General features: G+C 40.2%; 1 protein-coding gene and 1 non-coding gene across 9 annotated transcripts in view; both read left to right on the top strand.

Moving 5' to 3' along the window:
* The first annotated feature begins 4,636 nt into the window (after positions 1 to 4,636).
* TRNAW-CCA (transfer RNA tryptophan (anticodon CCA)) lies at positions 4,637 to 4,708 on the top strand. The gene has a single exon. It is a non-coding gene; the product is annotated as a tRNA-Trp (tRNA).
* A 6,556-nt stretch (positions 4,709 to 11,264) lies between these two features.
* The window catches only part of ZMYM6 (zinc finger MYM-type containing 6), a 56,533-nt gene continuing 50,953 nt past the window's right edge, over positions 11,265 to 16,844 (top strand). For 2 of the 8 annotated variants that reach the window (XM_061122450.1, XM_061122451.1), the window contains exons 1-2: positions 11,526 to 11,838; positions 12,557 to 12,723. In XM_061122450.1, coding sequence (XP_060978433.1) covers positions 12,631 to 12,723 — 93 coding nt within the window. In that variant the 5' untranslated portion in view covers positions 11,526 to 11,838; positions 12,557 to 12,630. Of the gene's footprint in view, positions 11,436 to 11,517; positions 11,858 to 12,556; positions 12,724 to 16,844 lie in introns of those variants that run through there. The other 6 variants (XM_061122445.1, XM_061122446.1, XM_061122443.1 and 3 more) reach the window with 6 other exon arrangements.

Raw genomic sequence — 16,844 nt, forward strand, 5'->3', positions numbered from 1 at the left:
ATCAGTCTGGTCTCCTGCTATGAACCATGTGACTTCTGTGTTGGCACCACTGTCCCCTCAGTTTCCCCTTCAAGTCCACTCCCTCATCTGGCTGCCAAAAGGCAATTTATCTTCCCAATTTAAAATGCAGTGCTCACAGAAGAGGGGATTCTGAAGTTTATTTCCCTAGAAGTGGTGGTACTGAGGGACTAGTGATGTCCTATATCTAGATCTGAGTGATGTGTGCAAGCTATGTTCCCTCTATAATAATTTATGATTATCTATATTACCTACATGTTATAACAAACTCATGATTCATGGACTTTTCTGATTACTGTCAATCTGCCATGCCAACATCCTATGAACGTCTACATGAGAGAAATAAACTCACATTTTGTTTAAGTCAGCTGTAGCCTTCCCTGGTGGCTCAGATGGTAAAGAATCTGCCCGCAATGTGGGAGACCTGTGTTCGATCCCTGGGTTGGGAAGACCCCTGGAGAAGGAAATGGCAACCCACTCCAGTATTCTTGCCTGGAGAACCCCATGGCAGAGGAGCCTCGGGGCCTACAGTCCATGGGGTCACATAGAATCAGATACAACTGAGTGACTAACACTTTCACTTTCAGACTCAAGTCAGTGTTCCCAAATTTCCAGAAAAGAGGTGGTGTAGACTGCATATTAACAAAACCCTTGCCCCTGATTCTTACCATTATAAACAAAAACTTCATAAGAAAGTAGGAAAAGTTTAAATCTAAAGGTCCACAATCCTTTACTTACAATTCTGAAATACAAAAGGCTCCAAAAATTGAAAGTTTTTTCACAATTCAGTTAGAGGCATAATGACTTAGCCTGAACTCTTTTAGCAACAAAATCTGACTAGAACTAATGGTGAAGCTCTTTTTAGTTTTTATTTATCCCATTTAGTATGAAGTCATTTAATTTTTACTGAAAAAGTAATAATGTACTTGGTTACTAAAGGAAAAGTGGCTCAGTCATGTCCGACTCCATTAGGTTCTTCTGTCCACGGAATTCTTCAGGCAAGAATACTGGAGTGAGTTGCCATTCCCTTCTCCAGGGCATCTTCCTGACCCAGGGATTGAAACTGGGTCTCCTGCATTGCAGGCAAATTCTTTACTGTCTGAGCCACCAGTTCCTTTCAGTTTTTATTTATCCTATTTAGTATGAAGTCATTTTTACTGAAAAAGTAATAATGTATTTGGTTATGAGGTGCTGCCAAATTAAAAAAAATGGCAAAATAAAAATTCTACAGGATATATTGTACAATACAGGGAATATAGTCAATATTTTATTATAACTATGAAAGGAATATAAGCTTTAAAGATTGAAGGGATTTCCCTGGTAGTCAGGTAGTTAAGACTCTTAGCTTCCACTGCAGGGAGTGCCGGGTCTGATCCCTGGTTGGGGGAACTAAGATTCCACATGATGCTGGGTGCAGCCAAAAAATTAAAACTGAGTCACTATGTTGTACACCTGAAACTTACATAAGACTACCTCAAAAAGAGTCACCCAGGTTTCAAATGGACTTCCTGGTATAAAAATGAAAAAAAGGAGTAATTTATAATAAATAGTAAATATGTAAATTTCAATACTATTGATTACGTTTCAGCTTTAATGAAGTAGAAGTATGCTTAAAAAAAAGTTGTAGCTGATAGGCAACTCTCCAGTTCATAAGCGTAGTGCAGGATGTGTAAGTGGGAAAAATTCTAAATAAAATAATTCCAGGTATGGGAAAAATATTTACTTACAAAAGAAAAAGATTAGACTAGCATTGAATTTCTCATCTGCATTACTAAGACAGAAACTAAAATCTAAGAGTGTTAGACACAGTCAAGGCATGATTCAACAGGGCCAATTGGTGACATTTCGGAAATACCGTACAAGGTGCGGTGGAGATAGCAAGACTTCTAATAAAATTCAGTCCCCTTTTCTTTGGGATTATAACTGTAGTGTGGAACATGATACTATTCCGTCCCTCCACCCTCAGTGCAGTTTACATGGCCACGTGGACAAAGCTGTCTCTAACAGAATGTACTCAGATGTCATGTGCCATTTCTGAGCCCAGCAACTTAGACCCCTATATGCCTACTCCACACTCTTAGGGAGATGTGCCTATACCCAGATTCAGTGATGGAGAAACAATCTGGGAGAATGCTCTTTCTATAAATGATTGTGTGGAATCACTACTGCTAATGACCTGGAACACATGCACTGAACTGTGCCATGAGAGAAGGATAAACTTCAGTTTTATTTGACCAATTGCATTTTAGGGTTTCTTTATAGAAATTTAGTCTTCAACAAACAGAGTCAAAAATTTTATCATCAGGCTTCCCCGGTGGCTCAGAGGTAAAGAATCCATTTGTCAGTGCAGGAGACATGGGCTCCATCCCTGATCTGGAAAGATCCCACATGCCGTGGAGCAACAAAGCCTGTGTGCCACAACTACTGAGCCTGTGCTCTAGAGCCCGGGAGCCCCAACTACTGAGCCCTGCAACTACTGAAACCCGCATGCTGTGCCCTGCAACAAGAGAAGCCTCTGCAATGGGAAGCCTGCACGCTGCAACTAGAGAGTAGCCCCTGCTGGCCGCAACTAGAGAAAAGTCTGCGCAGCAATGAAGACCCGGCACAGCCAAAAATAAATAAAATATAAAAAATGTTTAAATAAAAAAAATTATCATATTAATTTTGAGGAAAATAACTCAAAATGCCTTCTCACTTCGAGGGGGTACTTTTCATTCCCTCCACCCTCCAACAACCTTCCACATAAATCAAGTCTATGAAGATGAAACTCCTCTGGTGTGGTTCATTCAGTGCAGCTGCTCATATGCAACTTTTTCAGCCCAGAGACCTATGAACTAAAACGACCAGCTGTCTGTTTCCCCTATTTCTCGCCCTACACACTTAATACATCAGATGCTACAGAGACATAATGACTCCAGCAGACACTCCTGTGCAAAAGGAGGAAGAACAGAAAGCAGGTAACAGTCACTGATCCATAATAATTCACCACCTGGGCCCCTGTTGTTAGATTCTCCTACTCTAAGGACAGGAAATATTCTGACTATTTTCTTTTCTGGGAATGGCTTCATAATCCATTTTTCAGATGTGTTTGCTCCTCCTCTCTGGGTTTGTGGCTTTGCCTCCTGAGAAAATTTCGTTTTCCATAATAAATGGTCCATTTTGGCAGGTTAGTAGACTTTTCAACTTCTTTGTCCATTGAAAGTTGGAGTCCAGAGATCTTTTTCATTTCAAATTGTCATTACCCCTTATAGTCTAATATTTGTTTATTTATTTGGCTGTGCTAGGTCTTAGCTGAGGCACGAGGGATCTTCCATCTTCACTGTGCACATCGAATCTTTTAGCTGTAATATGTGGGATCCAGTTCCCTGACCAGAGATTGAACCCAGGCTCACTGGGACATGGAGTCTTAGCCACTGGACCACCAGGGAAGTCTCTATGGGTGTTTTCTGAGGTTTTACTGGATTCATTCCATGCACCCCCAAAGCACATCCATACTTCTTTTTTTTTGGGGGGGGTCATATTATTTATTAGAAATCCAGGGCATGTTTGGCAATTACATGAATCAACTAAAATATAGTACGTCCAAGTTGCTGGATCTTTGATTTCACCATTGTTCACCACAAAATGTAACATAACCTGCAGAAATTTTTCTGAAGATAGAGGTCAAAAGTAGAAATGCGCACCTTCATGGGTGAGTCTGCCACCAGTCTTTGTCTTCATGTTTGTCTAATGACTTCAGGTAATGAGAGGTTCCCATGTGCGGTAACTAACACAGTTCTAGGACTTGATTTAAAACAAAATCAGAGCTTCTCACTAAAAACAGTCACCTGCAATGTGTCAAGTGAAGATTCTGTAATTTAATGACTTTGCTTATCAAAAGCAGCGCTGTGTTTCTCTAAAGATCTTTAGGGGGCGATCCTGAAAATACTCACACAGATACACATATACAGACACAGACACTCCTGGCTTCTATGTGGGTATTAAACACAATTCTATTTTATTGCAATATGAATGGTTCAAATTTAATATTAAAAAAACAAGAATTACAGAGGTTTCAAACCTATTAACTTGTTTTTTTAGAACAAGTTCAAATTAGTAATGACGGTATCATGATGCTAAGGCACATTTTACAATTTTCTGCCCAACCCAGGAGACTGAGACTCTGACTCTGGCAACGTTAAAACCTCCCTTTACTTTGAATTAATGGTGTGAATACTGTGTTTCACCTTCTGAAATCTGTGGTTTATATGAAGTTTATGCAAACATGAAAGAAAAGCTTGAAGAGGGAGAAGAAAAAAACAATGCTGATTCCTATTTGGATCAGTGAATGAGGTTAGGACTTTTCTCTAAGATGTTCTCAAATAATCTCTATTTTAACCACACCCAGGACCCTTCCCTGAACCTTGTTTTTACAAAGAATTTAAAATGTATATTCGACTTCTATTTCCCATATGAAACTGGAAACAAATTAATTTTCAGCAGGGTAGAATGCTAAGAAAAGCTTAAATCAATTTGCACCTTTTTATTTACATCCCTCCTTCCTTAGAAACGTAACTGCCGTTTTTATGAACTTTGTTTTATGGATCTAATATTTAAGGACAGGTCTATCTTTTGGGCTTCCCTGGTGGCTCAGAGGTTAAAGCATCTGCCTCCAATGCAGGAGACCCAGGTTCAATCCCTGGGTCGGGAAGATCCCCTGGAGAAGGAAATGGTAAACCACTCCAGTATTCTTGCCTGGAGAATCCCATGGACGGAAGAGCCTGGTACACTACAGTCCACGGGGTCACAAAGAGTCAGACACGACTGAGCGACTTCACTTTCACTTTCTATCTTTTACATCACAGCAAAAAGGTGAATGTCCCTACAGACTCCCCCACCATGCATCTCCGGCCAGGCTGGACCCAGTTTCTTCCACCATCCTTAGGAACCTGCCCTCTCTTGAAGCTCAGGCTTGCTCATCCCTGGACTGAAGGCATGACCATATCACCTGGAACCTACAGCTCCTCTGGCCGCCGCTGTCGCCTTCGGCCCAGAGCCAGGGTGTCCATGAGGCCCCAGGCTCGAGTTCACTGAGCCTCTCATCCCCACCCCACACCCATACTTCTTTCTGAGGCAGAACATTCATAAAGCTGGCCTGTGACAGTTGCTTTCACCACACTTTGGGTGTGTCAGATTGCCTTGAAACAACATCCTCACATTTCTCAGAAGCTCTTTTATCAAATGAGTGAGAGGGTCAATGAGATAATATTTAACTTCTTATGAGTTCTTACAGCTGCATTCTTGAATTGATCTTGACCTTGAGGCCACATTCTACCTGTGATGTCCTTGATTCAATCTTTCTTCTGAGGCTGTTTCTTTTTTTTTAAAAAATCATTTATTATTTGTTTTTGGCTGTGCTGGGTCTTCATTGCTGTACAGGCTTTCCTCTAGTTATAGAGAGCGGGGGCTACTCTCTAGTTGCAGTGAGTGGGCTTCTCAGTGCAGTGGCTTCTCTTCTTGTGCAGCATGGGCTCTAAGACATGTGGACTTCAGTAGTTGTGGCTCCTGGGCTCTAGAGCACAAGTTCAATAGTTGTGGCACATGGGCTTAGTTGCTCCAAGTCATGTGGGAATCTTCCCAGATCAGGGATTGAACTCATGTCCCCTGCATTGGCAGGTGGATTCATTCCCACTGAGCCACCAGGGAAGCCCCACAATTTCTTATTTTGATGATATTTTACTAGCTGGAGAGACTGTCCTGAATCCTTTATATATTGTGCAATTTCTGCTTGAAAACAAAATTGCTCTTTCTTTAGCTTATTTCTCTTTTATAATACCTTATCAAAGATGGTTGAAATAAATCAATAGGCACCTTTAATATTCTTTCTGGAAATCTCCTAAGCTTATAGATCCATAAGTTCATTAAGCACATTTTCTATCTTCTACGTTAGTACAAGTGGTAGTGCTGCCAAAAATTTTGCCACTCCATGATATGGGTTAATCTTTTTCTAGCCTCTAGGTTTTAGCTTTGGTAGTACTCCATTTTTAGATATTAATTTTGGAACAGCTATCTATTGCTAGATAACAAAGCTCCCAAAACTTATTTACTTAAAACAAGAATCATTTACTTATTCGTGATTCTACAATTTTGGCTTAGTTGGGCAGTTCTTCTGCCTGGGCTCACCTATGGCTGAGCAGTCATCTAGCAAGGTAGAGGATCTAAGATGGTTCCACACACAAGTATGGGGCCTTGGTGCTGACTCTCGGGCTACTCGCTGCATGATTTTTTTTTTTTTTTTATCATTCAGTAGTTTAACCTATCTAACCTTGATACATTGTGGGAACATTCCAAGAAAGTAAAACAGAAGCTGAAAGGACTATAAGGCTTACACTTGGAAATTCACATAATATCAGTTCTGTAATATTCTATCAATTCAGTATAATTCACGAGGCCCAACTCAGAAACAAGGAGTAGGGAGACAGATCCTTTTCCTGATGAGAAGAGTTGCAAAGAATTTAGCATATTTAACCTCCCACAAGTGACTGCAAAAATTCTAAAGCTACAAGCAACTCCTGCAGCTCAATTCCAGAAAAATAAATGACCCAATCAAAAAATGGGCCAAAGAACTAAACAGACATTTCTCCAAAGAAGACATACAGATGGCTAACAAACACATGAAAAGATGCTCAACATCACTCATTATCAGAGAAATACAAATCAAAACCACAATGAGGTACCATTACACGCCAGTCAGGATGGCTGCTATCCAAAAGTCCAGAAGCAATAAATGCTGGAGAGGGTGTGGAGAAAAGGGAACCCTCTTACAATGTTGGTGGGAATGCAAACTAGTACAGCTGCTATGGAGAACAGTGTGGAGATTTCTTAAAAAACTGGAAATAGAACTGCCATATGACCCACTTCTGGGCATACACACTGAGGAAACCAGATCTGAAAGAGACACGTGCACCCCAATGTTCATTGCAGCACTGTTTATAATAATAGCCAGGACATGCAAGCAACCTAGATGCCCATCAGCAGACCAATGGATAAGGAAGCTGTGGTACATATACACAATGGAATATTACTCAGCCATTAAAAAGAATTCATCTGAATCAGTTCTAATGAGGTGGATGAAACTGGAGCCCATTATACAGAGTGTGTAGTAAGCCAGAAATATAAAGACCAATAGAGTATACTAATGCATACATATGGAATTTAGAAAGATGGTAACGATAACCCTATATGCAAAACAGAAAAAGAGACACAGATGTACAGAACAGACTTTTGGACTTTGTGGGAGAAGGCAAGGGTGGGATGTTTTGAGAGAACAGCATCGAAACATATCTGTTATCAAGAATGAAACAGATCACCAGCCCAGATTGGATGCGTGAGACAAGTGCTCGGGGCTGGTGCACTGGGAAGACCCAGAGGGATGGGGTGGGGAGGGAGGTGGGAGGGGGGATCGGGATGGGGAATACATGTAAATCCACGGCTGATTCATATCAATGTATGGCAAAAACCACTACAATATTGTAAAGTAATTAGCTTCCAACTAATCAAAATAAATGGGAAAAAAAATCTAAAGCAAATATGGTACATAATGATTTTATGTTGAAAGCAACACAGCAGGAAGAAGATACACATGCCCAAAATCACTATTTCTATTTAACACATCACTAGAGGTTTTAGCCAGTGCAATAAGGCAATAAATGAAATAAATAACTATCATATGCTTGAAAAGGAAGAGTGAACTTTTCACTATTCTCTACATAGTTAGAATTTTAAAAGTTTAAATATATAGATAAACTATTAGAATAAATAAATAAATTTAGCAATGGTGCTGGCTTCAAGACCAACATACAAAAATCAATTGTCGAGATCTCTCTCCCTCTCTTTATATATATATATACACATATATATATATATACTGGAAATAAACTATTAGAAAATGAAATTTTACCACTTAAAATGAAATATCAAAGACCTAGAAAAAAATCTTTTTTTTTTTTAGAAATATCGTACTTTTTAATGTGAACCATTTTTAAAGTCTTTATTGAGTTTGTTACAACATTGCTTTTGTTTTATGCTTTGTTTTTTTGGCCATGAGGCAGGTGGGATCCTAGCTCCCCAACCAGGGACTGAACCTGCACCCCCTGCATTGGAAGGTGAAGTCTTAACCACTGGACCACCAGAGAAGTCCTGAAAAAAATCTTAAAAAGATATGAGTTCGCTACACTTAAAAAGTATAAAACATTATTGAAATTATATACATTTTAAAAAATGGAGAGATATACCATTTTCATGGACTGGAAGAGTCAACCCTATATAGTGCTATCTTAGACTCCTGGGCCTCCTGTTATAAAGTGCTACAATAAAAATTTACTGTCTCACAGTTCTGGAAGCTTAATATTCAAAATCAAGTTATCAGTGGAGCCATTCTCTCTCTGAAATCTGTATGGGAGAATCTTTCCTTGCCTCTAACAGCTTCCGGTGTTTATCACCAATCCTTGACTTTCCTTACCTTGCAGCTACAGCACTTTAATCTCTGCCTCAGCTGTCACCTGGTGTTCTTCCCTCATGTGTCTGTCTCTACATCTCCTTTTCATATAAGGACAATAGTTACATTGGATTAAGGGCCAACTCTACTCCAATATGACTTCATCTTAAATAATTATATCTGCAACAACCCTATTTCCAAATAAGGTCACATCTGAGGGTTAGGACCTCAACATATCTTTTTGGGGGACACAATCCAACACAGTGAATAACAAATGCCAATTCTCCAAAACAGGCCTACAGCTTTAGTGTAATCCTAAACAAAATCCTAACTGATTTTAAAATGCATATAGATATGCAAAGGATCAAGAAGAGTCAAGACAGTCTTGAAGAATATAATGGGATGTAAAGGACTGAGAAGAGCCAAAACATTCTTGAAAACATAATGGGATGAAGGATTTTTACTGCTAGATATCAACATTCAGTGGATCTTCCCAGGTGGCTTAAGTGGTAAAGAATCTGCCTGCCAATGCAGGAGATGCAAGAGAGTCGGGTTCGATCCCTGGGTTGGGACGATGCCCTGGAGTAGGAAATAGCAATCTAGTCCAGTATTCTTGCCTAGAAAATTCCACGGACAGAGGAGCCTGGTGAGCTATAGTCCATGGGCCTGCAAAGAGTAGGACATAATGGAGCACATATATCAAGATTTGTCATAGTTATTATAGAAATTAAGCCAGAATCATATTTCTACAAAAAAAGACAAAAAGAACAGATTACATAGTCTTCAAATAAGCCAACACATTTATAGACAACTTATATATGTAAAGGTAATGACAAAGAACAGTGGGGGAAAGGACAGACCTTTAAAAAAATAGCACTTAATCAGTTTAATATTCACATTGAAAAAATGAAACCTGACTTATCTTACACCCATACACAAAACTCAACTGAAGATGGACTGTAGATCTAATGAGAAGGGCAAATTAATGATAATTCTATAAATTAGTCAGAACCTTTGGTAGGAAAAAATTTTTTGACAGGACACAAGAAACACTTAAACATAAATGTCTTTTATATACATCAAAGTGAAAGTCACTCAGTTGTGTCTGACTCTTTGTGACCCCATGGACTATACAGCCTATGGAATTCTCTAGGCCAGAATACTGGAGTGGGTAGCCTTTCCCTTCTCCAGGGGATCTTCCCAATCCAGGGATTGAACCCAAGTCTCCCACATTGCAGGTGGATTCTTTACCAGCTGAGCCATAAGGGAAGCCCATGTTCATCAAAGGACGCCAATAATAAAGTGCAAAGGCTGGCAACAGAGTGGGAGAAGATAGTTGCAACACACATATTCAACAAGGAACTCATATCCGTAAGAAAATAGCAGACAATCCAATACAAAAATGAGTAAGACACATGAACAGGCACTTCATAAAAGAGGCTATCCAGATATCAAAAAACAGGAAAATGGGTTCAGTCTCATTAGAAATCTGGGAAATCCAAATTAAAATCACAATAAGATACCACTATCCCCACCAGAATGTTTAAAATTTAAAAGGTGTACAGTAGGGTCAGGGAAGTCTGGTATGCTGCAGTCCATGGGGTTTTGAAGATTCAGAGATGACTCAGTGACTGAACAACAACAGTAACAGTAGTAATTATCTGCAGGGATGTGGGGCGACTGGAATTCTTGTAAATGGCTAATGGGAGTACAAATCAAAACAACCATTTTCTAAAGTTGTTTGAGGACCTCCCAAAGCAGGGTGCCCAGGTTCAATGGAAAGTAGATCTTGCACGTCACAGCTTAAGATGCTTCATGCCCCATTCAAAAGCTCTTGCACATCTTAAGGAAGATCCCATGTGGTACAACTAATACGTGTGTCCAACTCTTTGCGACCCCATATACTGTAGCCCACCGAGACCTAGGGCAACCAAATAAATAAATTAAATTAAATCTTAAAAAATAAATTTGAAACTGTTTGTTTAACTTTCATATAAACAAAACAAGCAATTTCACTGCTACGTATAAACCTAGCATATGTGTCACAAGAAACAAGAATGTTCACAGCAGTATTATTTCTAATAGCCAAAAATTGGAAATAACTCAAATGGCCATCAGTAGTAGATGGTTAAATTGTATCACATTCATAAAATGGAGTATTATACAGCAGTAAAAATGAATGAATGACAGCCTCACAAATCATAGCTGTATCTCCAAAACAATGTTGAATGCAAAAGTACCAAATCTTGACTTCGAACAAATTCATTAATATCTTCATTTACAGCTCCCAGAGAAACATTTGTACCATTGGAGTTGTGGTCAGGAAGTGGAAAGATTCATATCAAGTGTTTACCAAACACTTGGCTTAATAAATATTAGCTATTACTTATTCAATTTATTGAATAAATATTCAGTTCAGTTCAGTCGCTCAGTCGTGCCCGACTCTTTGCGACCCCATGAACCCCAGCACGCCAGGCCTCCTACCAACTCCGAGTTTACCCAAACTCATGTCCATTGAGTCGGAATAAATATTAGCTATTACTTATTCAATTCAACTTCTCTTAGTAGGTCACCTTTCCGGAAATAAGAATGGTGCAGAGCACTTACAGTGTCATCTTACGCCCCTTAGGTTCTCCCCCAAATCCCTTCCTCTAGCTTCTCATTATTGGGTCTCTGTGTCTTTAAGAAGTCAACCATAAGTGAGGAGAGAGAATGCTGGGAAATCTGCTCAGCTCTGATCTGAAGCATGATGGGAAAGGGCGAGGGGGGCGGGGCGGCAACCAGGGCTGCACACGCGCAGTTGTATGGTTGTTGCGTTGCAATGGATAGTGCAGAATTCCAGTAAGAGAAAGTAATCATTGTCCCGGGGTGGGGCCCCCAGGTTCTATCCCCGCTTCCCGGAGCGACGACGGTTCCCCAGGAGCGACGAGGGCAGCAGAAGGTGAGCGCGGTCGCTTGCAGCGGGAGGGGCCGTATGGGGCGGGGCGGTGGCCGCGCCACGTGATAAGGCGGGCGCAGGGCGGAAGCAGCGCAGTTTGGCTGGGTGGCTGAAAGGTTGGGGTTTCGCCGCAGAGATGGGCTGACAGGCATATGCGGGTCGTGTTCCCTCCATCAGATACAGCGTTGCAGTGTTTGTACTCAGTGACAGGCGTGGGAGTTACTGGTGGGGGACGAGATTTGGGGAGCGAGTAAGACATGAGCGCTCATAGATTGTTATAACTGTGGCAAGTGGGCATATAAGTTCTCATCTCTCGCACTGGCTTTTAAGCCTGGCGTTGACTACTTCCATGCCTGGCTTGACTGTTTGGATCAAGACAACTTCTCAGAGTTTTCGTTTGCTTCAGGTGTACTACGTTCTGTTTAGTATGTTGACTCCTAGGGGAAGGGAAGTCTGCTGAATGACTAATCTTGTTTACAAGAAGACGATTGGGCAATGGAGCCCAGAGGGGCTGCTTTCTGGGCATGGACCCCATGAGACCATGAAAGGTGCAGGTGGACCATTTTAAGGGCATACCAGTTCATTTGGTGGCACCTTGAGCTTAGAGCTTGTTGTGAGACCAGAGATGCGGCCCCTGTAGAGACCTCCAGTGAAGGCTGAGTTAGAGGTGGGGGTGGGGAGCTTGGTGTGCCCCACTTTGAGACATCTAAGCTGGAGGTGTGCTTCAAGTACTAATTCTCGTGGTCTCAGAAACTGTGTTTCTAGGTCCTTTCTTCCAAGAGCTTGGTGACTTCCTCCCCCGTCTTGGTCTTCTAGTCTTAGTTCCAAAGTAACTTTCAACGTACAAAAAATCAAGAGTGTTTGTCTTTAAAGATATCAGGGAAGTGGGAACTATTGTTCTAAGACTTTTTTTTTTCTTTTTTTTTTAATGTGAAGGCAGTTACTGAAGGAGCAGAAGGCAGGAAGGAGTATAGTCATGGCCTCAGAAGAGTTTTTTCAAATGCTTAGCCCTAAAACCTTGCGCTCAACACAGAGCTTTTGATACAGATAAACATGAAGGAGAAAAAAAAAAAAAAAAAAACCAAGAATAAGCTTGAGTACCAATCCTTTATGTTGTGTTTTAGGAATCCAGCTATCTACCACCAAGAAGAAATCTAGTAATTTTAGACTGAGGAATCCCTTTACTTAAAAAATTAGGATGAAAGAACCTTTGGATGGTGAATGTGGCAAAGCACTGGCACCACAGCAGGCCCTTCTGGACAAAATTAAAGAAGAACCTGACAATGCTCAAGTAAGCATTTCAGCTTTCATTAAAAAAATGTTGTTTTAAATTTCTTTTCTTCTATCTGTTGAATTCAAATTTTTAGTTAAGTTTCTGCCTTGTAACCCAACTCGATCCCCCCCCCCCCATCAGATGGGTAAATTACCTCTTATGTTCCTTCAATGAAAAAAGATCTTGATAACGCTTTCTTTTTGTGAGAGGAAAGTAATGTGTATTACCCTTTTCCCATTATTTGGTACCTTTACAAAGAATTCTCATGTATCTGATAGCAGTTTTCTTTTATTCTGTAAGTATTTGTGGTCTACTCTATGCCAGGCTTTGGAAATCCAGCAGTGAGCAAGGTCAGTTTAATCTCTTCCCTAGCAGAGCTTGCAGGTTAGTAGAGGAAATGGACATTACACAAGTAATTGACCACAAAGTATAAATATATATAATTACAAACTGTGACAAATGCTGTGGAAAAAAGGCCTAAAATGGGGAACCTGGCCTAATTTTGATTGGCGGGTGTGGGCTGGAGGAGGATTTGTAAGCTGAATTTTGCAGAATGAATTGACTAGGCAAAGGCATGGAGGATAGTGTTCCAGGCAGAGTGATCTGCATATAGGAAAGCTCTGATTTGGGAAGATGCATGGTTCTTTTGAAGAACTGCAAAACCAGTGGGCCTGGAACGTAAAAACTGAAAATGGTGATGACTATGATAATGGTGATCATAATGACAATACTAATAGTGGTATTGATATATCAATATGTAGAGTATATCATAATAACATGACATTATAAATACTAACTTGTTAAAACTTACATGTGCCTAGACTGTGATGAGCACTATTCTTACAACCTTATCATTATCCCCATTTTTGAGATGAAGAAACCAAAGTACACAGAGATCAAGCAGTTTACCACAGATTATCGCTCCTAAATGGCAAAAACTGAATTCAAATCCAGGTATCAGACTTCAGAGCCTGTGCTATCCTGCTTCTAGGATGAGGCACTGTAAGTAATTTGAGGCCAGATTATGCAGGACTTTGTTACAAATTTTGGTCTTATGTCGGTCTTATCATGAGAACTTTGTGAAGCCATTGTAGGGTATTACTTGGTAGAATAAGATAAACATGTTTGGAAAGATTGTATGGCTACCCTTTAGGGACCCAGATTAGAAATCTGTGGAGATCAATGTGGAGAGACCAGCTAGTAGTTTTGGCAAAAGGTGATTTTTTTTTTCCATCTTGGACAGTTCCTTTGCTGTATACTCCAGTTACTGGCTTTATTGCGTAAGCAAACCAATAATACTGAAAATATAAATAATAATGATAATTTTTTATTTCTTGTATTATCTCAAAGGGCAGTATCATTCCAGGACAGGTATGTCAAATAATTTGTTCATCAACTCCATGCCTTCCTAAAGGGCTGTGCTGTGAAGTGTTCTAAGGGAGTGTCTGCAGGATGTGGGGTGGGGGATGGTGGTATCTGTGACACTTATTTTCCCTTCAGATAGTAATTCTTCGTCTTCCTTTGCCAAAAGTAACCATTTTTTGCCAAGTTTTGTGGATTCTACCTTTTAAGAGTTTTCCACTCTTCCTCTCTGTTTCATTATTTCTCATCTGGATTTTTATAACACTGAGTTTCTTATTAAACATCATCTCTTCAGTCACATTCAATGAAAATCCTGTGTAGTGATACCATGGTATTCTCTCTTTCTCTCTTTTTTTTTGAGTAATAAGAGCCAAGTTTTTAATTAAATCATTTCTTCTATTAATATTAGAAGTACTCCTCCATGACATCCTTTGCTTGAGACTCTTTGCTATAGTCCATAACCACCACACAACTGTAACTACTGTTTTACAGGGTTTTTTCCCCTTCTCTCGTCAGTTTTACAGAGGCCTACCTGTTCTTCCCTGTGGCTCAGACGGTAAAGTGTCTGCCTACAGTGCAGGAGACCTGGGTTTGATCCCGGGTTTGGGAAGATCCTCTGGAGAAGGAAATGGCAACCCCTCCAGTACTCTTGCCTGGAAAATCCCGTGGACGGAGGAGCCTGTTGGGCTGCAGTCCATGGGGTCAGTGACTTCACTTCACTTCACTTTACCCTTTCTTCTGGTTTTTGTTACCATTGTCCTTAATTAGGTTGATTTGTCATTCATCACAAGGGCCTTCACCAACTTGAGATAAGCTCATCAGAGTTAGATTCAAACACAAAAAGATGGGCTTCAAACACAAAAAGATGTCTAAGGCGGTAGCTTCGAAATCCCCCATGCTAGGCCATCCTGGGTAAGGGTGGCCGTCAGCACCTCTTGTAAAGCAGCATTAATGTCCGTTACGCCTCCAGCAGGAATGCCTTCCTCCACCAAGGTGGGGTGGGGTATAGCTATGGTGCCATGGCAGTGGGTGGAGCCGAATCTTGAATACACCTAAGCCTCTGCCTCTCATGTGACTCCACAGCGATAGGGAAGGAGCTCTATGGTACTCTTTACAAATTTGATGACATTGCTCTCTTTAAAGACCTTGTCTCCTCATGTGGGATAAAACAGAAACTTTTTCGTGTTACATCCAAACTATCCATATCTAGACCTTTGTTTCCCTCTTCACTATTGTCACTCATCCTTCCCACCTTTTCTCATCTGTGATCCTGCAAACTGTTTGCATTTCACAAAAAGGTATATTCTGTTAATTTTTGTTTCCTTGCCTTTGCACATGCCATTTCTTCTGCCTTTGTATCCTAAACTAGGTAGCTTGGCAGAAAGTTTCTCCTCTTTTAAGATAATAATTTAACTGTCTTGTCGCTTAGAATTAGCCGGTCTCTCTTTTTTTTCTTTAAATTGTGTATAGCGCTTTCACTTTTATCATGGCATCTACAGCTCAGTGCGTTTTGTTTTCAGAGTCTGGTCTTATTTGGCCTCAGCTCCTGGCACAACGACTGCACATGCTCAGTAATTAAAATAAAAGAGCCCATGTTTCACAGATGTGGAAACTGAGCATGAAGGAGTAAGTGACTTCATCAAGGTCTCATGGCAAAGCCGGCATACAAAACCAGTTCTTAAAAATTCCAAATCCAATATTTCTTTCATTGTACCTTGCCTGTAGTCTAAAAATTTAAGAAATATTGAACTATGACTTAATTGAGTATTCTTTCTGAATATAAAAATTGTGGTAAAGAAAATCCCGCTGACAGCTTACAATGTAAATTTAAGTGGATGGGGGCTTATTCAGTTCTCTTTGGTTTACATTAATGCTTGAAGGTGAATGGGCTATAATTTTTCATGATTGTCGGCTATGATGGAAAAGCCAATTGAACAAATAGTGTGTGCTCCTTTTCATGTTTGCATGTTGGAAAATAGGAGAGAAGAAACTGAAAAAGTTGGAATATTTTCTGATGTACTAGGAGTCTGCCCTGGATACTAAAGCTATATGAATTGTCATTCAGTTATTCAGTGAGCTTTTTATTCCTGCTTATATGACCTACAGCACTTGTTGAACACTGTTGTAAGCAGTTTACACATGACACTCACGAATCCTGTGAGTTAAGTATGTTATTACTGTTTCACACACAAGGAAACAAGAGACACAGATAAAACGTAACACAACCTAGTAAATCCATGAGCTAGCATTTGAACCCAAGTGGTCTGTTTCAAGAGCTAAATCCTTAACTAGGATGTTAAGCTGTGTTAGTTATTTTGTTTTCAGAGGAGCTACAGAGATGAAAAGATAGGGCCTCTGCTCTCGAGTGAATTGATAACATGAAGGGGAGTAAAGGTATGGAAATGGGAGAGGTAGTTATCTGTGGGTGACTGTGCCCTGCCAAAAGGTATGCTGACTGTGTCTTACCCATTCTCATTTAAACTCTACAAACAGGAGGGAAGTATCCTTACCCCGTTTAAAAAGGAGGGAACTGAAGGAAGGACAGGTTCGGTAACTTACTAAACTCAAAGGAATCATCAGAGTTAGAATGGGAACTTAGCTGGGACTGACTTCAAACATGTGTTCTTCCTGTTGCTTTGTGCTCCCTCTGTAAGATACAGATACAGAATCTGTAGAGATATTCTGTACAGATCCTGAATCAGGATATGATATAATTACCATAACTTTAAATATTGTGTAAGGTGCATGGGGAGCATAGGGAAAGGATACCTTATGTC

The sequence above is a fragment of the Dama dama genome, chromosome 20 (genome assembly GCF_033118175.1).
Source record: "Dama dama isolate Ldn47 chromosome 20, ASM3311817v1, whole genome shotgun sequence".
In the NCBI taxonomy this organism is placed as follows: Eukaryota; Metazoa; Chordata; class Mammalia; order Artiodactyla; family Cervidae; genus Dama; species Dama dama.